We start from the raw sequence: 25,825 nt of genomic DNA on the forward strand, positions 1-25,825 counted from the left end.
TGGGGACAGCCACGGGTAAACGAGCTTCCAGTAAACGCTCCTGGAGGTAAGACCTTCCAGGTCTTCATTTCTTCGATTTTTTTTTTCCCTGTGTTGTCTGCAGCTGCCACTGTTTGATGTCCTGGGACTGAGAAGCCAGCTCTGCGACTTCACTGTTATGCCTTTGGAGATGGAGCCCAAGATGGGCAAGCTGGCCTTCGGCTGCCAGAGGAGCTCCACGTCGGACGACGACTCGGGCTGCGCGCTGGAGGAGTACGCCTGGGTGCCCCCGGGGCTCCGGCCCGAGCAGGTAGGGGCCGGTGCACCCTCCTGTCCAGTCTTCCTTTCCATGTGATTGATGGTTTTTAAGAGTTATTTTAAAAAATCATAGAAGTCATTGTCACACAGACGTGCTGTGTCCTCGGACCTCATTCTTCTTTGGCTGGTTTTTAAAGCTTTTACTTATGAAGGCCCTACTTGGTTTCTCAATGACAAGTTTTCAAGTTTCCAGGAGCCCTCTACGGATACGATTTTTGCTCTAATAAGTGAAGCCTGGAGTACTGCCTGTGCATTTGTTACGTGGATTTCTGGCAAGTCCCCTCGGAGAGAGTGAGAGGAATTTAACCTTTTAAGAAACTTCAGTAACAACAAAAGGGCAATCAGAGGAAAGGGTAGAGAGTTTTCATGCCAGTTCTCAGCAGAGCCTTTGCTTTGGAAGAGAGGAAACCCAGAGCTGTCAGAGTCCATCCGAAGTGTCACTGCTTGGGCATCTGACCTTTGATAACCTGGCACACGAGAGATTCTGCCAGCACACAGCGTGAACTGGAGAAAAAAATTAAAGAGCTGATTTTGTGCTTTGCTGTATTGCTGTTTTTAGGAAGATGAGAACGTTCTGTGTGCCTCTTTGTATCTTCCCAGCATCCTTATAACGACAAACTTGTTAAAAATTGCCACTGATGGATACTATCATAAGGGCCGAGATAGTTTGAAATAAAAGGAGCCAGTTGGGTGCACGGTTGCTTCTGAGTTGGGTTGTACTTCCTGACTGATGGGAACCCCTCTGAGAATAGGGGCCCCCACTCATCTGGGGCCAGTGCAGCTCCTGGCACACATGCAGCTGGTACCCAGTGTCTGCAGCTGTAAACGCTCCTGTGGCTGATATGGTGGCAGAGGGTGGGTTGCTGGTGCACCGGCAGGAAGGCAGTGTTTTGACAAATTACTTATTAGGAGAGAACCCTTCTTGCAGCTTAGGGTGAGTATCCGATTTTGTGAAATACTAAGACATTGAAACCAGCAGTCCCCTCAATTCCCTAATCTTCTATATTTTTTTTTTAACTTGAGTCCCTTTCATTCTTCCTCAGCATCGCAGTATCCTTTGCAGCACCCAGGAAGGGATGTTCCTTTAGATACAACAGGGAAAAAGAAGATCCCCAACAAACAAAAGCTGAGTTCTCCTTTCAGAATGAACCAAGTGCAGCTTCACACGGCTCCCCTCCGGTTTCCGCGGGGAAACCGACTCCCGCACCACGGAAGCCAGGAAAGCCGCAGCCTGCAGGGACCTGAGAAGGGAGCGTTTACGGAGTTTAACAGAACAGCCTTTGTCGTTGTAACGTGTGAAACCCAGAGGTGTTGGTGTAGTGGCTGGATTTTGGACAGTGTCACACAGCCTGGGTGGCCACTCCCAGTATTCCTTCAGGGCTCTCGGGAGATCGGCTAAGGCATACTAGCATTAAACGTGAATATTTTCTGGTGCAGAATTTATGATGCCCCTAATTGTCACTACAAATTACATTCCTGAAGAGCAGTTTAGCAGCTGGATGCTAGCTGGCTGAGGGTTTGTGGGTCTGCCGGGCCGGCATGGCCGGGCCAGCTGGTCTCCCGTTTGCTGCAAGGAGCCAGGTCCTGCCGGAAGCCAGACCCAGTACCTAAAGGGGCAGGGTAACTTTTTAAGGTGGAATAAGCTGAAATGTTAGCTTCCTGTGTGCCGATGTGTCCTGTCCTCTCTCACTCAGATCCAGCTCTACTTTGCTTGCTTGCCGGAGGAAAAGGTCCCTTACGTTAACAGCCCTGGAGAGAAACATCGAATTAAACAGCTTTTGTACCAGTTGCCACCACATGATAATGAGGTAAAATAACAGGAAGAAGGCTAATTAGGAAAAAAAAAAAAGAAAAAGAAAGAAATCCACCCTCAGCATTCAGATGCCTCCCATAAACCCAGCTCCTCCCTGGCTGGGCCTTTCTTCGGTTCAGACGGCACAGGAGAATACGGTGTTTCCATTCTTTAAAAGAGAAAAGGGTGTCAGTGCAATAAACTAAACACAAGTTGCTTTTTATAGTGTTTGCAGCCACCCACCAATTACCGGGAGCCTACAAATTCCTGCGATTTCCTTGCCCCTCGTCGAGTCCCTGCTTTGTGGTATAGTCAGGCCCGCAATTGCCTTGGGTGCCTGTAGAATGTACCTGAAAGCAGCAATTAACAAGTTTAAGCCTTCTGCAGAAAGGTTAACATCTCACATTTTTTAGTGTCTCTGCTGATGAGTTTAAATGACACATTTCACATTTTAAAAGAAAAGACCATTCCTTCAGAGTGCATTTCCCTTTGGCTAGAGAGGCTGCGAGATTTGGCGTCATTTTAAAGGTATGGGGTCATTTGTAAACTGGGGGTTCATCGGGGCAGGCTAGCTACCCTTCCTATTTTATTTCCTGAAACTCACTTCTGGGAGGACAGAATTGGCGAGGAAGATCGTGCGCGACAGTGTGTGACGCTCCTGTTTTCCTTTCTGGGAAGGTGCGATATTGCCAGACTTTGAGTGAGGAGGAGAAAAAAGAGCTGCAGGTGTTCAGTGCTCAGCGGAAGAAAGAAGCACTTGGAAGAGGAACGATTAAACTTCTGTCCAGAGCAGTGATGCATGCTGTGTGCGAGCAGGTAGCCCGTCCTAGGATGAGCAGCCCGTGGGAGGGATCCGGGTGGATCAGCTGGGTGGGTGGGGGGGTGGAGGTGACAGGGCCAGCCCAGGCACCTAAAAGCCTCCAAAAACTAAGAGAAAGGCAGCCTAGCTTTTTATTAGATGGGGATTTACATTTGTAACTGGCTGTACTGCAATGTATGATACGAGAGCCAACCTCCCCTTATGTAAACACTGGGTGAAATCTCGCTTTTTGTGGGGTCCTGGCATGGAGGGAGGTGCCAGGGTACACCCAGTGTTCCAGAAAGGCAGAGACGTACTAAGTACTCAGGTCCTTACTGGCTGTTCCCAGAGCAGGACTGGATCCAGCAGGAGACTGGCTCTGGAAACCCCTGCTCAAATTCCTAAGCGGTGGGTGTGTGTGTGTGTGTGTGTGTGTGTGTGTGTGTGTGTGTGTGTGTGTGTGTGTATGTATATATTACTCAGCCATAAAAAGGAATAAGATAATGCTATTTACAGCAACATAGATGGACCCGGGTGTGTGTGTGTGTGTGTGTGTGTGTGTGTGTGTGTGTGTGTGTGTGTGTGTGTGTGTGTGTGTATTACTCAGCCATAAAAAGGAATAAGGTAATGCTATTTACAGCAACATAGATGGACCCAGAATTCATTCCAAGTGAAGTAAGCCAGAAAGAGAAAGAAAAATACCATATGATATCATTCATATGTGGAATCTTAAAAAAAAAAAAGGACACAAATGAATTTATCTACACAATAGAAACAGACTCACAGACATAGAGAACAGACTTATGGTCACCAGGGATTAAAGGGGGTGGGAAGGGATAAACTGGGAGTTCAAAATTTGCACCTCATACATTTATCAAAGTTCATCACATTGTACATCCGAATATGTTTAGTTTACTGCACAGAAATTATACTACAATAAAGTTGTTTCAAAAAAGAAAGAAAGAAAGAAACAGCCCCAGGTGGTGGTGTGTCTGAGGCACATTCATTCCAGGGGAGAATCAAATACTCCAGCACCGAAGAGGCATGGAGTCACTAGCAAGAGGGGACGAAGTCTTCCCAAGAGATGTGGGCTTGAGTGTAACGGGGGAAAGGCTGGGAATCCAGTCATTAAAAAAGGGCCATTTAAACCCCAGATCCTTTTGTTTTCAGTGTGGGTTGAAGATCAACGGAGGAGAAATCGCCGTGTTCGCCTCGCGAGCGGGCCCCGGCGTGTGCTGGCACCCGTCCTGTTTTGTCTGCTTCACGTGTAACGAACTGCTGGTCGACCTCATCTATTTTTATCAGGATGGAAAAATCCACTGCGGCAGGCACCACGCCGAACTGCTGAAGCCCCGGTGTTCCGCCTGCGACGAGGTAACAAGTTCAGCCCTTAATGGCGAGGAAAATAAGCCTCCAGTAAGCCAGTATTCCACTGCTCCCACCCACGCAGAGCAGAAGCCTCTCCTGTGGGCCTGCTGTGTGTGTATTTCTATGATAACCTTGTACATTGGTGTGGTGGAATAATGTGTAGACAACACAGAGAAGGTAGCAGGTGTCTTTGTGCTTCGATAAGGAGGATGTCCGTGATGGATTGGGAGGGAAGAAACTGTGCAGCAAGCGTATGGAGCAACTGATCTTAACTTTTATTTAAAAAAGAAAAGAGGGAGTCAAGAGGCAAGATTGTATACATTTGTAAACACTCAGAAACGGCATATGTAAAGACAGGCGCTAAATTAACAGTGGTTCCCCCCGGCGCACGTGGGAAGGGCTGGCGGTGGGAGAGGAAGTTTTCTTTCCTTGAGCCTTTTATCTTTAAATAACCTGAGGTTTGTAGAAGGATTGCAAAGCTATTACACACAGTCCCTGTGTACCCTTCTCCCAGCTCCCCTGCTGTGAACATACAAATATAACATCACCACGGCGTACGCATCACAACTACGGTATCAACGTGGGGTAATACCGTGAACTAAACTGTAGGTTTAGATTTCATCACTTTTTCTACTAATGCCTCTATTTTCTCTTCCAAGACCCCATCCAGGGCACCTCATTAACATTTATTCAGTATCTCTCCCTAGACCACTTCAATCAGTGGCAGCAAACTTGCAGTTTTTACTTTTGTATGTTTACGTTTCCTCCAATGATGGGCTAGTTTAAAAATTTTTTGAAACCAAAAACAGAAAACATCTAAAAGTCTTTAGTCTGGAGATGGCCACCAGGTCAGATGAAGCATTAGCCTCACAAATGCTGTTCACACAGTCCAGCATCCGGGTAGCACTAGCTGGGCAGACCCCCCAGCCACGTTAATGATTTTGGTTTTAAACACAGAGAGCGCTGAATTATCTGTGTTGATGATTTCTTTGCCAGATTATGCGATCAAAGTGTGACCGGGAGCACAAATAGGACCAAACGCATTACCTCCAGTGTAGAATTCTGTTCTGTTTTTTAAAGTTTAAGCATGTACTTAGTTTCTCCTTTTTTCAACATTTTCCATTTCCATTCTTGTTTTGTAGCTAAACCAAGTTAGACTGAGGCTTGAGGCTCTAGGAAACCAAATCCGCCATCTGAGCAGCTTCTTAAAGAGCCAGAGTCTTTGTTGTCAGTTGCCCCGAGAAAATGCATGCAGTTCCTCGGCTTTTAAAATTGCTCACCATGATTCTCTTTCATCTGTGGTTTCCTGGGTCTTCTTTAAGATCATCTTTGCTGACGAGTGCACAGAAGCCGAGGGCCGCCACTGGCACATGAAGCACTTCTGCTGCCTTGAGTGTGAGACGGTGCTCGGGGGGCAGAGGTACATCATGAAGGACGGCCGCCCCTTCTGCTGTGGCTGCTTCGAGTCCCTGTACGCCGAGTACTGCGAGACCTGCGGGGAGCACATCGGTGAGGCCGCCGCCCCTGTCGCTGGCCCGTCGTCATCTGTCTGTGACTACCCATGGTCTTCTTGTTTCTTCTTTTTTTAAATTGAGGCATCGTTTGCCTACAGTGAAATGTGTAGATCTTCAGTGTTTCAGTTTGATGAGTTTTGAGAAACGGGTGTATCCTTGATTCTCGTTATTGGGGTAGTTACGTTCTGTAAAGTCCCGTGAGCACTGAGTTACCCAGCACGGAACCATCGCTCCTGGGGGAACAGGGTTAGGTTCCTACAGGCCTCTGGTTGCAAAGTTTTCATAGGCCAGTCAGTGTAGGATCTTGTTTCGTGTGTGTCCTGGTTGACAGACACCTTACGTACTATATGCTGTTCGTGAGTTCACACTGAACCCGCAGCCCACACCCTCTTACTGCTGCCTGAGCGAAGCTCACCTAGCACGGACCGCCTCTGGGGGGCAGCGCACAGCCTTCTCGTGCTCGGGAACACCAGACAGCACTTCAGCACATGCGTGGGCCATTTTAAACAGCAAAACACCGACAGAGAGCACCAAAAAGGCTAGAAAACAAAACCCGGCACTTAACTGGCCACTTGTGTATTATCAGCACTGAGCCAAAAAGCAGGGTCGCTTTGACCTCGGCTGGGACAGGCGTGTCGGTGGGCTCCAGTTTTCTGCCACCCTGCACATGTCCACAAATGACCCTCCAAGCTCGGCGAGGATCAGTTTTGGAACCACAAATGAATTTTAGCCTGTACGTGGGCAGATCTGTAAACGTGGAATCTGCAAGTAAGGAGAGTGAACACTGCCTGACTCACAGCCCTAGCAAGAGCCACGACATTCCAGTCCCCCCTCAGAGTGCCCTCTTGCCCACAGTCTGTCTTTCCTGTTTCCTCTTCCTTCGTCTCAAGGTGGAGCAATGACCTGTTACTTTATCCTTTTCGAACCAGGTGTGGACCACGCGCAGATGACCTACGGCGGGCAGCACTGGCACGCGACGGAGGCCTGCTTTTCCTGCGCCCAGTGCAAAGCCTCCCTGCTGGGGTGTCCCTTCCTCCCCAAGCAGGGTCAGATCTACTGCTCCAAGACGTGCAGCCTCGGGGAAGACGTCCACGCCTCGGACTCCTCCGACTCTGCCTTCCAGTCAGCTCGGTCGAGGGACTCCAGAAGGAGCGTCCGCATGGGCAAGAGCAGCCGGTCAGCAGACCAGTGTCGCCAGTCTCTCCTCTTGGCCCCGGCTCTGAACTACAAGTTCCCCGGCCTCTCAGACAACGCTGACGACACCCTTTCTCGGAAACTGGATGATCTGAGCCTTTCCCGGCAAGGAGCAAGTTTTGTCAATGAAGAATTTTGGAAAGGCCGGGTGGAGCACGAAACCCCAGAAGACCCTGAAGAGTGGGCCGAGCATGAAGATTACATGACGCAGCTCCTCCTCAAGTTTGGTGATAAAAGCCTCTTTCAGCAGCAGCCCAGCGAGACGGACATTCGAGCCAGCGAGCACTGGATATCTGATAACATGGTTAAAAATAAGACCGAGTTGAAGCAAAATAACCAGAGCCTTGCAAGTAAAAAATACCAGTCTGATATGTATTGGGCGCAGTCCCAAGATGGACTGGGCGATTCTGCGTATGGCAGCCACCCGGGCCCCGGCAGCAGTCGAAGGCTCCAGGAGTTGGATCTGGACCACGGGGCCTCGGGATACAATCACGAGCAAACACAGTGGTACGAAGATTCCCTGGAGTGTCTGTCAGACTTGAAACCAGAGCAGAGTGTTCGAGATTCCATGGATTCTTTGGCTTTGTCTAATATCACAGGTACGTCATCTGGGGATTGTAGGGTATTTGAAAAAGGAGCCACTGAAAAGTTTATTCCAAAAATTGTATTTCAGCACCAGTAGGGGCTGTTATTTACAACTGTAGGCCAAGGGAAGGGGAGGGCGCTTCACTTAAATGCTAAACACTGAGATAAAGCAAGCATGTCATACATGTGTGCATACATACAAAATACATTTCCAGTACAGTCTTTGGGGGTGGGTTTTATTATCCCTATTTTGAAGAGGAGAAACGGATTTATTGGGATAATGGAGTCTGCATCTGTATCTGATGATCTGTATCTCTTTGGATCATGCTGTATGAATTTCAAAATGTTAAAAACAGCCTGTGTCCTTGGCAAGTGCATCACTTTTTTTTGGTATTTTCCTGAATTGCCTTGTGGCAATAGATAGCTCAAAAATAGCTGAGTTGGTTTTTTTTTTTAAACCCAGATTTTAAAATGATTTCACATTAATGTTTTCAAAGCACCATCATATCAGTTATCTACATTTTGTCCTTAAAATGACCCTGTGCTGTGTGTATAGAGCGGGTATTACTCATTTTACAAATGAGGAAACTTGAATTACCAAGAAGCTGAATGCCCCGCAGAGGTGGGGTTTCCCCCCCTTCTCTTTTTTTTGGTAAATTCTTATTTTTTCTTGGTCAATTTACAACATTAGTTACAAGCATACAGCAAAGCAATTCAGTTATACATATACATGTATATATTTTTTCATTTCTTTTCCATTATAGCTCATTATAAGAAATTGAATATAGTTCCCTGTGCAATACAGTAGGTCCTTGTTGTTTATCTATTTATATATAGTAGTGTGTATCTGCACAGAGGTGTTCAAAGGGAAGGTTGAACCTAGAACCCAGACCTCCTCAATATTATATTTGCAGTAAGTCTTTGGAGATAGAAGTATTGCTGTTAGGTGGCTGGTTTTAATGATCAAATGAGTGACACCAAGTCCTCTCATAAAGGTTAGGTCACGTTGTCATGGAGACAGGAGAGGTCTGAGGAGCTGCCTGCTGCAGGAGGACCCTGTGCAGGGGGCTGCAGGGTCAGGAGGGGTCAGACATCCACCCTCCTGGCTGTGGACAGACTTGCCAAAATTCAGGCCTACAGTAAAGGGGACTTCAGGAGTGGTGGGTGAGGCTAAATTATTAAGCACCTCTGTTTGCTAGGCCCTGTGTTAGGTGTTTCAACATTTAGTATCAGAAATAGACATCACTTGGTATACGGTAAATGTCAGTGCCAACATTTCTTGACAGTAACGGGCTGAAAAAACGGGTTCCTTAGGAGGTGGCTGTGTCATTTCCGGATGATGACAGTTCACACCACTCCCGATTGTCACTCAGTCAGCTGGACCATAGTCATTTCTCTTCACTAACCTGGGCCCTGTGGCAGCAAAGGGGAGCAATACCAGTTTCAGGAAGAGTTTTAAGACAAGATTAATCTGGCACATTATTTTATGGGTTGAAGGGACAGAAGACTGGATGAAGGTCTAGGCCAGGGGTTGGCAAACTTCTGTCAAAGACTTGGATAGTCCTTTTGGGGGTCTTATCATCTCTGTTACAATGACTTGACTCTGTCATTGGAGAAGGCAGCTGTTGACAGTCTGTAGGCAAATAGGTGTAGACGTGTTGCAGGGAAATCTGTCCACACACAGGCCGCGGGTGGGATGTGGCTGTGCAACGACCAGTCCTGATGTGAGAGAAGGAAGACTAGTCTGGGTGTGAGAAGAGGACCACATGGTGGACATGTGGGTGCAAAGGGAAGGACTGATTGGAGAGATGTTAGATGAAGCCGTATGGCTTAAATGGGTTGAGAGGCTGAAGCTTCTCCATGCTGTGTTAGTATGCTAATGACGGGACTTTAAAGAAGAGCTTTTAGAAGTTTTGCTGCTCGTTCCATGGGCTGTAACTATGTCTGGCTTCAGATCAGCTGGGCTCGTAAGAGACACTGTGCCCCTTGTAACAAAATTCATCCCTCTCCTCACGTACTTCATTACGCAGGTACTTGGTTAAGTGTAAATGCATGTCGGTATTGACTTGTGACTGTTGACCAGATACTCAGATTCGGGGGGCTTCGCTTCGAAATGCTTCCTTGCAGTAGCTTGTTGGTGATAATCGTCAGGGGGATTACTGAGAATCAGCCCTCGTTTTGGCTTTTCCTGTAGGGGCTTCGGTGGACGGAGAGAGCAAGCCGAGGCCGTCGTTATATTCTCTGCAGAACTTCGAGGAGATGGAGGCAGAAGACTGCGAGAAGATGAGCAACATGGGGACCCTGAACTCGTCCATGCTGCACAGGAGCGCCGAGTCCTTGAAGAGCCTGAGTTCAGAGCTGTGCGCGGAGAAGACCATGCCCGAGGAGAAGCCGGTGCACCTGCCGGTGCTCAGGAGGTCCAAGTCCCAGTCGCGGCCGCAGCAGGTCAAGTTCTCGGATGACGTCATTGACCGCGGGAGCTACGAGAACATCGAGGTCCGGCAGCCCCCGATGAGCGAGCGCACGCGGAGGCGCGTGTACCACTTCGAAGAGCGCGGGGCGCGGCCGCATCACCACCACCACCGCCGCCGGCGAAGCCGCAAGTCCCGCTCGGACAACGCCCTGAATCTCGTGACGGAAAGGAAGTACTCGCCCAAGGCCAGGCTGCGGCTCTACACCCCCGACAACTACGAGAAGTTCATACAGAGTAAAAGCGCCCGCGAGGTGCAGGCGTACGTCCAGGGCGCCGACCTGTACGGCCAGTACGCGCACGCCACCTCCGATTACGCCCTGCAGAGCCCGGGCGTCCACCGCTTTCTGGGGCTCTGCGGGGAGGATGACGACTCCTGGTGCTCCTCCTCCACCTCCTCGTCCTCCGACTCCGAAGAGGAAGGGTATTTTCTGGGACAACCCATCCCTCAACCCCGGCCGCAGAGATACGCCTGCTACACAGACGACCTTTCTAGCCCCGCTCCTGCACTGCCCAGCCCCCAGTTTGGTCCGAGGACAACTAAATCCAAGAAGAAAAAGGGACACAAGGGCAAAAACTGCATCATATCCTAACCTGGTAGCTGTGGAGATCGTATTTAAACGTAGCCATTAACCATCTTAAATCATATCTTTTTTTTCTTCCATAGGAGAGTTGCTAAATAGATTAAAGTGCTTTGCCCATGTAAATGAGACCCCGACTGCTGTTTACGGTGTCAGATTAACGTTTGGAAGGTGTGATTTCTCCAGCTGACCCTCCTCGGATGGTGCCAGGTGGACGGGACGTCTGGTTCCTGTTGGGTGCATCCCAGTTCGGTACAGCTGCTCTGGTCTCCGGCTCTTGAGTCTCCAGAAGCTGTTGAGTGGTGATTGGATGGGGTTGTCACTTTTAGACAACGGAGAACTTGAGACGCCTTTGTCGAGCACTAGTGAGTGGTGTTCGTCCGCGCGCCAGGTTGGCCCAGGTCCTGACGGTCTGTCCGCGTAGTCACACGACCCAGCCAGCACTGTGCGTCCTGTCCTGCGAGGCCACCTCCTCCCCCCTCCAACCCTCAGTAGCCAGGTAAACGTTACATTGTATTAGCTCCAGCTCCAGATTTGGGGGGGGGGGGATTGCTATTTATAATGTAGTATTTCATAGACTTAAGTGTATTCCTAATTTAATGGTGCAAATATTAATGTACATACTGTACAGTTCAGATTTTAAAGCTGATATTTTTATACCCCTGAAATGCAAGACGTTTGTTACCCTGCAGTGCTAGATTTGTTAGGGGACCAGAAAGCGCATTTATGGATGAAACGATTGCTTGTATTTTAGTCAGGGTTTATGAGTTTAGATGGTCAAATTTATATTGCCTAGTGATGGAAAGTTCCATTTTTTTATTTTTTTCAATATTAAAAAGGCTCTGTATGCATGGAGGGGCTATGTAAATACTCTTTAAAACTATGGCCCTATTAATCTTACAAGTGTTATTTATGGGTCAAGCAATGTAAACTGTATAAATGTAAAAACAAACAAAAAACCCCCCACACACATACCCCTGGAATATATGGTAAAAACAAGTAGAAGCTGTTTGGGCGACTATTTTTTCCCCCTTTGGGATGGAAGGGTGTGCCTTTCCCATGTTAGCAAGGTGGCGATGATCTCACAGAAGAGGCCAAAAAAGCTACAAAGATCTGCTTTCTGTGGCAGAGGACTTTGTAGATTTATTTCTTGAAATTTCATCCCTCCTTTCCTGCTAATTTGTTGGTCTTTAACAGCAATTTTGAAACCTGGGCCTTCTGGTTATATTTTTCTTTTAAAAATCTTAAAATTAGAGGATGCTGGTGGCACTGATTACTTCACGTTAATATGGGGTGAGTTCTATTTCAAGGGAAGATTATGTTGGATTTGAACTGATGAGCTAATATTCTGAGAGATGCCATTCTTGCACATATGTTCAGTCCTAAATAAATGTCTTAATGGTATCTCAGACCTTTAGGAAGGTATTTAATAAACACTCACTAAATAACAAACTACCTTTCTGAACACAGGTCTCTGCACACATAACCAGATCACTTCCATTTGCTCCCTTGCTCAGACATGATTTATCCTGCTGCTCTCCCTCCATTAACAGACCACCTTTTGACTCCTGTGTGTCCACTTGCCCTTATACTGGTGCCGAGGCAGGGTGGTCCATATTTTCCAGTATCAGAAGAAGCTGTTAATAAGCCTTGGGGGAGGACATGCCTGAATCCAATAGGAAAACCATCGGTCGATGACATCCCCTACACCCATCCCTGGATGGGGCACAGCTTGGTGTCTGGGTTGGGCAGAGCCCCTGCAGAAACACACTGGTGGTGGGAGCGTCCCTTCTCAGTACGTGTGTCATCATGTCCCTGGTCTGGTTCACTTTAAAAACTTAGAAGTGGAAAGGAAGTTCAAACCACACACAGAAACAAACACACACACAAATTCAAATTCCAAGTCAGTGAGATTTCTCCTCTCCACCCTTCAACCCATTAGTTCTGCCCCCTAGAAGTAACCTCTGTTATCCATTTCTAGTGTAGCCTTCAGATAGTCAAAGCATAATTCATATTAATGTATCTTTTAGAAATGGCAGCAAAGTAGATACATACACTGAGACTTTGTTCACTTTGTATGTGGACTTCCGACATCAGTGTGTACAGGTCTCCCTTATTCTGTACTTTCAATGACTGCCTAATAGTCTCCTTTTAGATATATCATAATTTAACCAGTCCCTGGGTGATGGGCTTGGATTTCCTCAGACACTTTGCCCTTTACTGGTACAGATGCACATAAATTCTCAGCAGCATAATTACTGGGACAAAGGTTATGCATTTAAAATTTTGATGGACGTCGACCAATTTTCCTCCAAAAGGAATTTTCCTGATGTACGCTAGCAGTGTACGAGAGTGCTCGTTCCATCAGAATGTCACATGAGACAGGAGCGGCTTTACTGATTATGAAGACCTTTCCAGAACGTATACTGCAAACAGGGGGCATCCTTGTAGCAAAGGCTGCTGCGATGGGCAGCTGACAAATAGCAGGCAGTCCTTAGTCTTCCTAGCCTGGAGAAAGGCCGGTAGAAGCTGAGGTCACTCGCTGTCCTCAGTTTTCAAGTCGTGGTTGCTTTTGTTCCTGGTAACAATCACCCTATTTGTTTTTTCACTTCCTTATATAAGGGTTGTACAGATTGCCAAAGGTTTAAGGAAATGCAGGGATATTTATTCACAACAATAATGTAATCTTTAAATCTTAGTCATCCTTGTTATTGCCATTAACCATCTACAGAAGAAGAGAAGGGAAGCAGCTGTCTTGCAGTCCTGTAGAGAATTAGGCAAGAAAACTAGGCCTGTGGTTGCTAAAAGGCATTCATAGATTTAGCTACCAGTGTCTGGTCAGTCATGAAAGTCTTCAGATTTGGTCCTAAGATAAATAGCAAATGTTACAACACTGCCTCTAGTCTCTCCACGGGTGAAGCAGAACCCTCATGGTTCTATTTCCCTCACTTCAGACCAAACTGGGGAACGTTTAGCTTGTTGCCCACGGAGGGACGTTGATAACACGTCAGCGGGAGCGCCGGTCAGCGCTCATTAAAAGAAAATGATGCGTCCTGTGGACGCATTTGCTGTTCTTGACACTGCTTTCTAGTTCGTGAGTTAAAAGCACCAAAACTGAAAGGAGATACCATTTGCTGTCTAAGCCTCTCACTTCAGATACAAATCACAGGCCATCTGAGAGGGTAGTAAAATTGGAATGGGCACCCAAGACGGCTAGATGTCCATGTGTGGCACCCAGCTCTGCCCACCGTGGTCCTTGGGTGACAGGACCAGCCAGCATCGGGGTGGGGGTGTCTGAGGAGGGCCCGCAGGTGTCAGTGCACCGCCGTGAGCACAGCACGGGCAGGGCAGCCGTTTGTTTACTGAGCTGCTCTCTCCTAACGCACCCGTGACTGCTTTCACAACAGGAGAAGCAGTGATGTGAAGCTTACACCTTCAGGGTTTCCAACAGGAACCAAGAATTTGAACTTTCGTGAAGTCTCCCAGCTTCTAAATGCCAACAACTCATTCAGACCTTTCTGAAACACTGAGCAAAACAAGCCTGCCAGGCGCCAGTCACCAATGGCATGGGTTATAAATTTAAGAGCTTGAAGCTGTCCCTGAGAGCTGTCTAGAGGAGGCATCGCTAATTACTGTTTATAGAAATACATGTGACCTTTTTTTTGATGCACAAGGAAGAAAAATTACTGGGATTTAAAAAATTCCACTAAGAGCTTCATTATCAATTTAACGTTAGTATCACAATTAGAAAAACCTTTTTAATTAGGCAAATGAGAAAACTGCTAATTGCCTAGTTAGTTTTTCTAGCCCCCATCCAGTCACTTGGGTTTTCTGCTCACGCTCAAGCACATCGGGGAGGTTTCTGGAGAAAACAGGCAGGAGCAACTGAATTCTGCATCTCTGTGCTCACATTTTGCCAAAGTCTAAAGTAGTAACTTTACTGGAGGAAGAAAGTTGAAGGGTGGCTTTCCCAGAATGGTTTAGAAAGGAAGTGTAGAGGAAAAGTAAGATGTTGGATATATGTGCAGACTTGGTCATAGGATGAGACCAAATCATAAAAAAAAATTACTCTTTTTGAACAGACCCAACTCAGAGGTGACTTGTAGCCCATTTCTAGAAGCATGTGATCCCGGATAACATAAACAGTACCGTTAAGAATACAAAACTAGTTCTCTTAAATGCTTGTTTTAGTGTTTTTTGGTAAATGGACCAAGCAACTGCTGTTGGAAAAGAGGATGACTAGTCTGATACAGAGCTACCACAAAGCTGATCTCAGAGTGGTGCAAAGCACACTGGAGCCCAGAGTCAGGACATCTGGGTCAGGAGACTCACCTCGCTCATTAACTCAAGCAGGTTACGTGTTCTGATCCAGTTTCCACTTATGTAAAACGAGAGTGCTCGACCGTCTCAAAGGTTTCCTTCCTGCCCACTTTTGTAGAGACTGAACTGAATTCACCCCGTCATCCAACAGAAGAGCCTTCCCACTTACATGAAGTGGTGTTTCCCTTTTCTGACTCACTTTACCAACATGTTCGGCAAGGGGTTCTGAAAGCATGAGCCTTCCAGAGACCATGGGTCATGGGAGCTGGGTACTTGAAAGAGGGTTTTTTGGTTTTTTTTTTTATATTGATGCTTGGGACTCTGGGTGGGCAAGAGATTAAATTAAATCATGAAAAAGAAGTATGGAGATGGTATCTCCCTGGCAGTGCATGTGCTTCAAGCTGGCTGTGTCCTTTAAGTGGACAGTCTGGAGGTTGCACAGAGTATGTGGAAGACAAGGTATTTCCCTCCCTCATGTTATTTCTCCCCGGTTACCAGGATGAAAAGTAAGATTTTTTTTCTACATTACTATTGGCAGCAGTCTTAGTCTGGAATCTCTGAACACGTTGTAAGCAAAGCTGAAAAGGTGTTAACTATGTTTAATTAATCTTGGTTCCTAGGTAGGAGAGTTGAATTACCAGGTTCATTCCACTTAAATGGGTCTTCTCAAACTCCATCCTGGGTCCAGGTACCACAGCCAAAGAGTAACCCTACATGCTACCTGCCCCTTGACAGCCACCTCCTAGGAACCTCAAGGCTCTTTTCTAAAACAATGCCAAAGCAGAAGTCATAGAAACCAACGTGGAAGGTAGGAGTGACTGAGGATAAAGGAAAAATGGGAAAAATCTACTGAGCTAGGACTTGAATTCTATCCAGAGTTTTTTGTAGTTATTTTTATAGATTATCCATTACAATTATATTACACATTAACTGCACATGCCGACAGCTAGTGTGTCCTGGAGTCAGCATTTGAACCTAATACTGAATGACCACCAAACTTCCACTTCTTCCAAGAACACTGAGTTTAGAGTTGAAAGATTTGAGTAAAACCCTGGCTCTGCCCCTTCCAGCTGTATGTATGACCTTAGGCGCAAGTTATAATTTCTGTCCTTAACTGTAAAGTGAGATTAAAAATACTTGTTGGCTTAATTACATATGAAAGTGTGAATCTGAAAACACTAGAATGGTCGTTCAAACCTTGCTCAGATAGTGAAGTAAATGAAAAACATGGGATGCCTCAAATCCTATATTTAGTATATTAAACCTGAAATGCATTTTAAGCTGCTTCCAGTGCGGTACACCAGATTCTACCCTACAGAAGTAGCCGAATACAAAGTTTTTAAAGATGGGGAGTTCCTTTACAAGCAGGACTAGTCCCACACCCCCACCCCTCACTTACAGGAGGAGGCAGGCCATCTCCCCTACACACATCCCCACCTCAGGACAGGCGCGGCCACGGAGGCCGTGGGCTTCGCAGAGCTGCCCCAGGGAATGAGATGAGAAAGCTGCCCCTCTCCTCCTGGCCCCTGCGGTGGACCGGGCTGCTCCCGGGTTGGAAAGAAAGGGTGACCGTCACACAAGGCTCACCCCGCGGCTGAGTAGCCCTGCAGTGTTCAGGAGAGCCCCACTCACGGGGATGCTGGGCTGTGGCGGTGGAAGGCCGAGCCCACAACATGGCGAACGTTCAGTCCTGTCTAGGAAAGGAAACGGAAATCAAATGTACAAAATCTACCTCAGACTGGTGAGCTCTCCCCTCTTCCCTCCCCCAGCCCTCCACACCACACTCTGACCACCCCTCCTCCCCACCACACACAGTCCCATCCACCGGGGGCTGACCCCTTCTGGCCTCTGAAGCCTGGGACAAGCACAGGACGTGGGCACGCCCGTTGGCTGGTGCTGGGCCCACTTGAAGGCATCGCATTTGGCCAGTATGCCTTTCTCGGGGCTTTGGACCTGAAGGATGAATTCTTCGAAGGATGGGGGAGCAGCACACTGTGTCTTTTTGGTCATTGGATCCTCTCCCTTCCCCCAGGCAGCTCGCCTAGCCTCACCTTCTCAGTGAACCCTCGCTGCCCTCAAGTGTGACAGCAGGATCTCAACCAGAAAGCCCATCAGTGGGGGCACCAGGAGCCCCTGGGAACAGGGCCCTGGGCCAAGAGACACTGTCCCTGATGGCGCAGTACTGAAGGCCACGTGGCCAGTCAACCAGGGCAGCTCTGCCTCCCTGTCCCCATCTGACAAGCGTTCTGTCTAATCAGGAAACCATGATGGCACAGTGGTAGCCTAGGCAGTGGGTAAATACCTCAGATGTCCTCTTGCCGCAAGTGTCTGTATATGTTGTGGTCATTTTCTATCTTACATGTCCTCAAATGTTTATATTTCCATAAACCCCAAACTTTTCATACACACACAAATGAGAAAAAGGTTTAAAACCTTGTATGATTTTAAACAAATGTTGGCTAGGATGTGGAGAAAAGGCAACCCTCATACACTACTGGTGGGAATATAAATTGGTGCAGCCAGTATGGAAAACAGTATGGAGAGTCCTCAAAAAAATTAAGAATAGAACTACTGTATGATCCAGCTATCCCCCTTTTGGGTATATGTATCCAATGAATATGAAAACACTAATTTGAAAAGATATATGCACCCCTACATTCATCAAGGCATCATTTAGCCAAGATACAGAAACAACCTAAATGCCCATCAACCAATGAATGGATAAAGAAGATGTGGCACAGAAATACACTGGAACATTACTCAGCCATAAAAAAGAAATCTTGCCATTTGCAACAACATGGATGGACTTTAAGGGTATTATGCTAAGTGTATAAGTCAGATGGAGAAAGACAAATACCGTATGATATGTGGAATATAAAAAACAAACAAAACCCAACAATGAGCAAGCCAAACAAGAAAAAACATGTAGTTACAGAGAACAGAGTAGTGGTTACTAGATGGGGAGGGTGAAGTGGGTAAAGGGGATCAACTGTCTGATGATGGATGGAAACTAAATTTTTGGTGGCGAGCACACTGTACAGTATACAGAAGTAGAAATACAAGGTAGTACACATATAAACCAAGGTTACCTCAGTAAAAAAAAAAAAAAACACAAAAAGCCTTACACAATTTCAACGGTAATGATCTAACATTAGAACACCATTCATCTATGGGAGCAGAGCTCGAAAAACAACATGTTATAAAAATCAGGCTGTCTCTACTGCTATACAAGTGTGCGTGCAGCTTTAACTATTTGTCATCAAGGGGCATTTTAAATACAACTTGAAATAAACTCAGTAGACTGGAAAGGCCTTTTATATAATCAGTCCCCATTGCTCCAAGATCAGTTATTACAATGGAAATGCATGGCTGGAGCAGCCTGCTGGAGGCCAATTTCAGTGACACGAACCCTGAAATGTAATTTGTATGAATTTGAGCACAAGGTGAGCTGCTAACCAGAAACCAAGGAAGTGCCTTAAACAATAAAGACATCGAGTCCTCTCTCACGTAGCAGTTCAGTCCTCCATGCGGTCACACAGGGATCCCGGCACCTTCTATCTCGTGGCTCTGCAACACGTGGAGGCTGGGTTGCTATGGCTACTACTTTGGAGGGATAAAAGAGAGCATGAAGGGGGTACCACCCACTGTCTGAAGGGTCCCAGACCAGAAGTAGCAGTACTTCCCCTCAAATTCCATAAGGGAGGACTTAGTCACTTGATCACACTGGTGACAAGCAGTCCTAATGAGACAGTCATGTGACTCAGTTTCAATTCCATTACCATGGAAAACGGGGAGAACAGTTTCTGCCAACCACCTTCGTTACCAGCTGCCCTCCCACCCTGCCACTTTTTTCTTTTTCATTGAATGGGTAACCTCAGTGCTCTCAAGAACTAGGAGGAAGAAGGTGAATGTACCGCGCTTACCCACAAGCCTCTGTCTGACAAGCAGAGTGTGGCCATTGCTCACGGGAGCTCCAGCTGCCAGCCTGAGCAGTGGCACAGATGGAAAGCCACCTGGATGGCTGGTGGCCCACAACACTGAATACTGAATACTGTCCACCAGGAATACTTCAGGGACAACCAGATTACTGTCTCCAAAGTTGCTGCCAAAGAACCGCCAGAGCTTTCCTTGGAGTTTAGGGTCCCTTGTAGGACGCCGGAAATGAAGCCGGAACCTCTAGACAGCATTCGGCAGGGTAGCAGAATCCTCTCGTAAAGGGATCTGGCCTCCCCCTCTTCATGAGGTTCCGGGTCTGTGAATGTCTCAGGGCTGAGGGGTGTGAGAAATCAACATTTTGGGCAAGAATAAATATAAAGGTAATGATTTAAAAATCTTATTCTTCAGTATAGGAGAGAAAGGATTCAAAATCCTTCATCTGCTCTCAACCTACCTTTTCCTACCTTCATCCCCTACCGAACGACTTCAGTCACACGGGCCCCGTACCTTTCCCTGTGCGAGGCCCTCCTCCTGGACTTCTAATTCTTCCCCTTCTCTCCCTGGATAAGTCCTATTCCTCCAAGACCCAGGGGTTGAATGTCACTTCCTTTGTGAAGCGTCAAAAAAATATGAGGACCTACAATTTCCAAACTACGCTGGGAACCAGGGTCACAGAGACAACGTGGTTCTTGTCCCCCAGAGGATACTATAAAGATGTCAGATTTTAATCCTGTGATTCTCTGAAACTCAGTTGCATAATTACACAATTATTGAGCATGACCCTGTGCTCAATCTTATCTCATTTAACTGCTTTCTCAAGAGAGGGAGACTCCCCAAGTCACCAGAGTTAACAGTCTCTCAGAGCCCAAACTTCCTCCATCCTGCTGCGAGTAGGTAAACGGAACACTAACGAGTAATCCTGCTGTACAGAGTAATAAAAACTGACATTTCAGCAAAACATATTAAATCTGTTAAAGAAAAAAAAGACAATCTAATTATTTAAACCTGATTGCTTTATTTTGCACTTTTAAAATTCACAAAAAAACTTTACAATATCTGCTTTCCCTCTGTTGATCATCAAGGCTTTATGGTAAGATGATGAAAATTTTACCACATCAACTGGGCATACTCAAAAATAACGGATAATTTACAAACACATTTCTTTAATCAAGAACATTTTGTAGCATACACACTCTGGTACATATCTGAATTCATCTATCCTAAAATTAGACTTTAAAAAGCTTTAAAAATAAAACAGACAGATTTAACACTGACAAGCCTACCAGAATAATGCTGTCGGCAAGCTATAAACAGCTTTAAATGCTGAATGTAATTTGGGGAAGGGGGAAAAGAAGAAATTATCTGTTGAACCTACATTTAAATGCACCTCTAGTTTAATGAATTTCAACAAAGTAAACAACTCCTTTGCCTCAAGGTAGTTGAGTCTCAAGTTTTATTTTTAACTTGTGACATCCTGACTTAAGGAAATGAATCCTGGAATCAGAATATCTCAGAAGAAAAACATGGGGGCAGGGGAGAAACAAGGTCTGCACTTTCTAACGTGGGTAACAGATTAACAGATAAAAGCACTGTTCACATTAGGGAAGAATGACAAAGATGACACTTAGCGTTTAGTTTTGACTTACGTATAGCATCTCAATTCAAGGTGGTCTCATACAGGAAACTTTAGAAAATTAATTGTTGCCTTCAGTTAGTTTTTTAATTTGTGGGAGGGCATAATACATATTTTGAGGCACCCATTATAGGATCCACTAAAAGTATACTATTTCCACTTTTAATATAATTTTTTGTCTACTCTAGGGTAGCTCTTTAGATATAATCGATAGAGGCCCCTAAAAATAATGCCAGAATTCAAGTGAGAAGGGAGTGGAAATGGAAAGCGGATGGGAGGATAATGAAATTGGGTAGGAATAACAAACATGGTTTTTAAAGGTATCCTAACCCATGCCACGAGATCACATACTTTGGCTAGCTGCCACTGGGCAGCTGGAAGTGAGCAGGAAATGAGTGGAAAATCCTCATCGTCCCAGTTAGATTCTTACCGAACCCGTGATTTGGATGGCTCGCCCACGAAGGGCTGTTTACACAGGCTGCGTGGTAGGCTCGCTAGGCTTACTGCCTACTCTGCTTCGCTTCTTTCAAGAACACTTTTAGAGGGTTATGAACCCCTAAAAGGGGCAGCAGAACAAAGAGTTTGTTAGATTACAGAGGTTAACAAAGGCATAATCTGTAAGTGGTTTCATCATGGGTATGTTATCAGTCACCTTCTTTCTTGAGATGGGGACTATGGGCCTGTGGAAAAAATGAAACTCCACCACTCCTTCATATTCTCAATTTTTCTCTTCTGGTTAGAAATTTTTAAAGAAATCTCAGCTTTAAAACAGCCCTCATCTTGCACCTCAAGTTGCACCTTGTCTTAGTCTTATATATGATACTGTTTAAGACTCACACATCAGTGAGACTACAGGAGTCAGGAGTTCCAGGATTATTTGAATAGAATACATTGAGTTCATTCATGTGGAAACAGGATTTTATTATGAGGTGTCTTTTAGAGATTTAAGTGCTGTATTTTATCACAATGAGAATATCTGAAAGCAAATATTCCCTAAGATACCAAAGTATTCAGTTTATTTGGATAATATACTTAAACACATGAAAAGTTCCAAAGCCTAAGATAAGCAAGCAACACAACTCAGAATTCTAACATTTTCACATGGTACCACTGACTATGAAATGCAAAAAGACTATGAATGTTTAAGTGGAATGATCTCTAACCTATAAATTACACTAGTGTGACCAAACGATCGCACACTATGGAAGACTACAGAGCATGAGTAAATACAGGAGCTGCTCTCCAGGACTGCTTTTTCAAGAAAGCTTGAAAAATTAATTGACCCATCATTTTATGAGGAGGAAAAAAAAAAGGATGGATTAGGAGGCTCTACATGTTGATAAAAAAATTCTAATTAAAATATCTTAAGACTATTTAAATGTTTATTTGATATTGGAAATATGGTCAACTATCATAAAGTATTTCTCTTCATCACAAAAATTCCATATATTAAGGATTTACACAATCCAGGAAAAAAAAAAATCTAGAAATGTGGTTTTTTTTTTTTTGCCTGAGCAAGTAATCTTCTAAAAATGTTCTCCAAAATCTTGACTAGAGGTGTCATACTCTGCAATAAAATGCTTGAGTTCCTCAACACATCGCTCACCTATTTCATGTAAATTCTGTCTCAATGCGAACTGTATAGACTTTTCTAATGAAGGATCTTTTTCAATCAGCATTTTTACAACCATCCCAAAAGTTTCACAGTCTTGTCGGTAAACCTAGAAAGATGAAAAACAGTGTGGTTAGCTAAGAATGAAAATAATTAGGCAAATGTTGAGCTGATTTAGTTGGCAGAATTATGCTGCTAACATCTGAAAGGGAGACACAATAATACGGCTGAACCTCTCTGAGCTCTGGGTATACACTACTGCCAAAGGCCATTTAAACCTCTCTCTCAGATTTGCTGATAAGTTGAATGAGTGGAAAACACTGATCTACCACATCACTGATTACAGAAGTCACGCATGGCATTTGTCAAGCATAAGGCAGTCTGCTAACAGGACATTAGACTAGAGGTGAGAAGAACTAAGAGCGAATGCTAGCTATGTTAGGCATGTTGATGGCTTTATTCATTTACCTGTTTGGAAGAAATAAGTTTCTGAGCCCCTAACTTTAGATTATTTGTTTGACTCGTGACCAGATGACAAATTCAAAATTTTGTTTAGTATACAACAAACAACTACAAGAAGGCTGAAAGAATTCATCTGAAAAAAAAACTTTTCAAGTTATAAATATTTAACCACAGTTTAAGGTCACCAAGACAGAGTTAAGATCAAAACAGTATGTGACACACACACATTCATGCATGCATGTGTGCACACATATGTATACATAGACACATACATAATTGCATGTGTATATATATTTTCCATCACAATGTACATATTTTACTTCAATATGTATATTTAATTTTTATCAGTGGCAAATAGATATTATGTCCTGTCCAAAAGAACTGCTAAATTTTCTCTACAACTAAATGTAATTTCCTTAGTTTACAATCACAAAATGCCTTTTAGATTTCTATGCTATTTTTCATACTCTGTAATTCACAGATTAAAGGAAAAATTACAGTTAAGTCTCCATGAAAATTAAGTGAAATACAAATTACCTGATTTAAAAGAACTGTTGTATTAATTTTAATTTTTCTAAATTTATCAGAAACAACATGATGTGTTTCTTCTCTGAAAAAGAATTTTGTTCATTTTTTAAAATGTTAGAAGTCATTTAAGACACTGCTTCACTTAATGATGGTTGTTATTCCTCAAATGCTCACTGCTAGTTATTGCAGTGGTTGCTGCTATTTTTTTTAAATGTCTGCAATATTTTTTAATCCCTTAAAATAGCTACTTAATGAAGAGTATCTATTTCTGACTTTCAGTACTAGATTGCTAAATTATACTAAATTCATTTCCTTGCTCTTGAAAACCATTCACAAGCCCCAAAGACTTTGAAAAGGGTAAGTTCCTCAAATGACCCAGAAATTAGGATATATATAAAACCCTCTGCGGGCCTTCTCCATCTCAGCAATCACACACACACACACACACACACACACACACACGATTTTTCTAAACAGTGATGAAATTTACTTATAATAACCATTATAACCATTAAGTTTGACTCAACGATTTAAACAAACCATTTATTCCAGTTTATCTTAACGTTTACATGACCCAGAATTGATATACTAACTACTCTAATAAACCAACTTAGGAAACAGTGCACCGTCCACTTGATACAACATAGAATGTCAAGGTGAAAGAGCTCAGTAACCGGTCTAGCAAACACAGAGTACCTAAGTCAAGCCAATGCAGTCCCCATGGGGGAAAGTCAGAACCACGAGGTTTCAGTCTTTGTGGAGGTAAATTCCTTACCAAACCAGTCAGCCCACTTAATAACAGCATTCTAACACCAACCCCAGGCCTCAGCAGACCACCCTGTGGGTGGCCTAAATTTTATAGGCTTCTCTATAGCAGATGCACTAGGTGAGGGTAAGGTTACACTGTGAATTAAGCTGCAAATTCTTTAATGTAAATCTGCTGTTTTACCTAAACTGCAACTATTCATTTAGCATATTTACAGAACATAAATGTGCTACAGATTTGCATTTCAAAAGTAAAATCATATTAAAATGTGTCCATACATTTATGTAAACTGTAAACTACTGTCACTCAGGAGACAAGATAATACAAGCTTCAAAAGGTTGTATTTTATTTTTTAATTCTAAGTCCTTTTTGAAGTATTCATTGAAATAGAAAAAATTTTGTACATTAGTTGAAAAGAACAACCAGAACAGCCCAAAGCAACGTAATTCTCTACTATAGGGTGAATTTTCTTTAAAAGACCGCTTAAAATGCACTGGCTGGGCATTAGACAGGAAATAGTTAGTTTTTTGTTAAAGGAAAAACCTCACCCTCCAACATTTTATAAATAAAATTCACAACAGTCAGAGATATATTTCCGAAATCTGTTCCACAGTAAACTCAATCCCAAACAGGAAGGGTGTAGTTATCTGCTAGAAGAGTTTGTTTGCTTATGGTCCCAAGCTGGAAATGCATTAACGCTCTTCAGATTTGATAGCTACAGGCCACACAGGAAGATTTTTTTGTTATTGCTTTTTCCCTTGATTGGATCTCACCAAAATGGGAAACGTTAAAGTCTGGGTGGAGGTCACATAAATTGCATAGAAACACGGTTAAATTTGCCAGCATAATGAAAATACTGTCCAAACCCAGTTTCACACAGTCCCTTATCATAGTAGTCTGTGTTAATAGTTAAATTCTCACAAAGTACTTTTAGGAATAAAGGGATATGATAAAATAAACTACCAAGGCTTTTTACTATTAATTATGCTGTCTGGTGACTGGAAGAAGAGTATCTGGCAAAACAAACTCCTCAGTGGCAAGTGTGTTCTCTAAAATGCTTAGAATGACACAAAACTCCTCTAATATGTGTATCATTTTAGTCCTTACCTCTGTTCCCACAGAAAGAGAAATCAAAAATTAAGGCAAAATGAGTCAATTTTCATTTCAGACAAACCATCTTTAGTGTATCTGTTACAGTTTGTAAGAGTAGTTTGGTGGAAAGACAGAGGTTACACAGCTGTGCTCTAATGCAGTAGCCATTGGCCGCAGCAGGCTACTTAAATTTAGGTATACATGCATACACTTATCTCAGCATTTAATTCATAATTTATATTAATATTAGAAGGTAAATGGATAACTGCAAAAGTCAGACATGCACAAAGCCTTAAAAGGTTGAGGAATCAAATAAAAACAATTTCTCTCTACTGTCGATACCTCAACATTCCATCTAATCTCTTTTATCTCAACTAATTTGGTTCAAATGCAACGTGTCCTATTGAAGAGTCACATCCTAGTGGAAAAAGTAAACACAGACAATAAAACATAGCATAAAGGAGATACTTAGATGTGGAAGGTGGTAGGGAAGCCAGGAAGAGTAGAGAACTGGCTTCAAGAACAGACTTAACCGAGTTCAAATCCTGGCTCTACTACCGAGGTAGGCTGAGTAATGTCCTCCACCCCCAGCCAAGATGTCCACATACTAATCCCTGGTACCTGTGAATATGTTACCTCACAAGGTATGTTAGCTTCAAAGATGGAGGAAGAAGCTACCAGCCGAGGAATATAGGCAGCCACTAGAAACAGGAAAAGGCCAGGAAAGAGATTCTCCCCTAGAGCCCTGCAGACACGTTGATGTGGGCCTGGTGAAACCCCTTTTGGATTTTATACATTCTTCTTAAGCTCACATGGAACATGCACCAAGACAGACCACATTCTGGCCCATAAAAGACACCTTAGCAAATTTAAAAG

General features: G+C 44.4%; 2 protein-coding genes across 18 annotated transcripts in view; one reads left to right on the forward strand and one right to left on the reverse strand.

Moving 5' to 3' along the window:
* Positions 1–11,605, forward strand: part of PRICKLE1 (prickle planar cell polarity protein 1) — a 100,375-nt gene extending 88,770 nt beyond the window's left edge. For all 9 annotated transcript variants that reach the window (XM_072972971.1, XM_072972970.1, XM_072972968.1 and 6 more), the window contains 7 exons: positions 104–289; positions 1,992–2,105; positions 2,768–2,905; positions 4,059–4,262; positions 5,579–5,765; positions 6,700–7,563; positions 9,744–11,605. In XM_072972971.1, coding sequence (XP_072829072.1) covers positions 158–289; positions 1,992–2,105; positions 2,768–2,905; positions 4,059–4,262; positions 5,579–5,765; positions 6,700–7,563; positions 9,744–10,612 — 2,508 coding nt within the window. In that variant the 5' untranslated portion in view covers positions 104–157 and the 3' untranslated portion in view covers positions 10,613–11,605. The remainder of the gene's footprint in view (positions 1–103; positions 290–1,991; positions 2,106–2,767; positions 2,906–4,058; positions 4,263–5,578; positions 5,766–6,699; positions 7,564–9,743) is intronic.
* Positions 11,606–19,851: 8,246 nt separating this feature from the next.
* The window catches only part of PPHLN1 (periphilin 1), a 119,915-nt gene continuing 113,941 nt past the window's right edge, over positions 19,852–25,825 (reverse strand). For all 9 annotated transcript variants that reach the window (XM_006202872.4, XM_015238042.3, XM_006202869.4 and 6 more), the window contains one exon: positions 19,852–22,210. In XM_006202872.4, the coding sequence (XP_006202934.1) occupies positions 22,016–22,210 (195 nt within the window). In that variant the 3' untranslated portion in view covers positions 19,852–22,015. The remainder of the gene's footprint in view (positions 22,211–25,825) is intronic.

The sequence above is a fragment of the Vicugna pacos genome, chromosome 12, assembly GCF_048564905.1.
Source record: "Vicugna pacos chromosome 12, VicPac4, whole genome shotgun sequence".
Lineage (NCBI taxonomy): Eukaryota > Metazoa > Chordata > Mammalia > Artiodactyla > Camelidae > Vicugna > Vicugna pacos.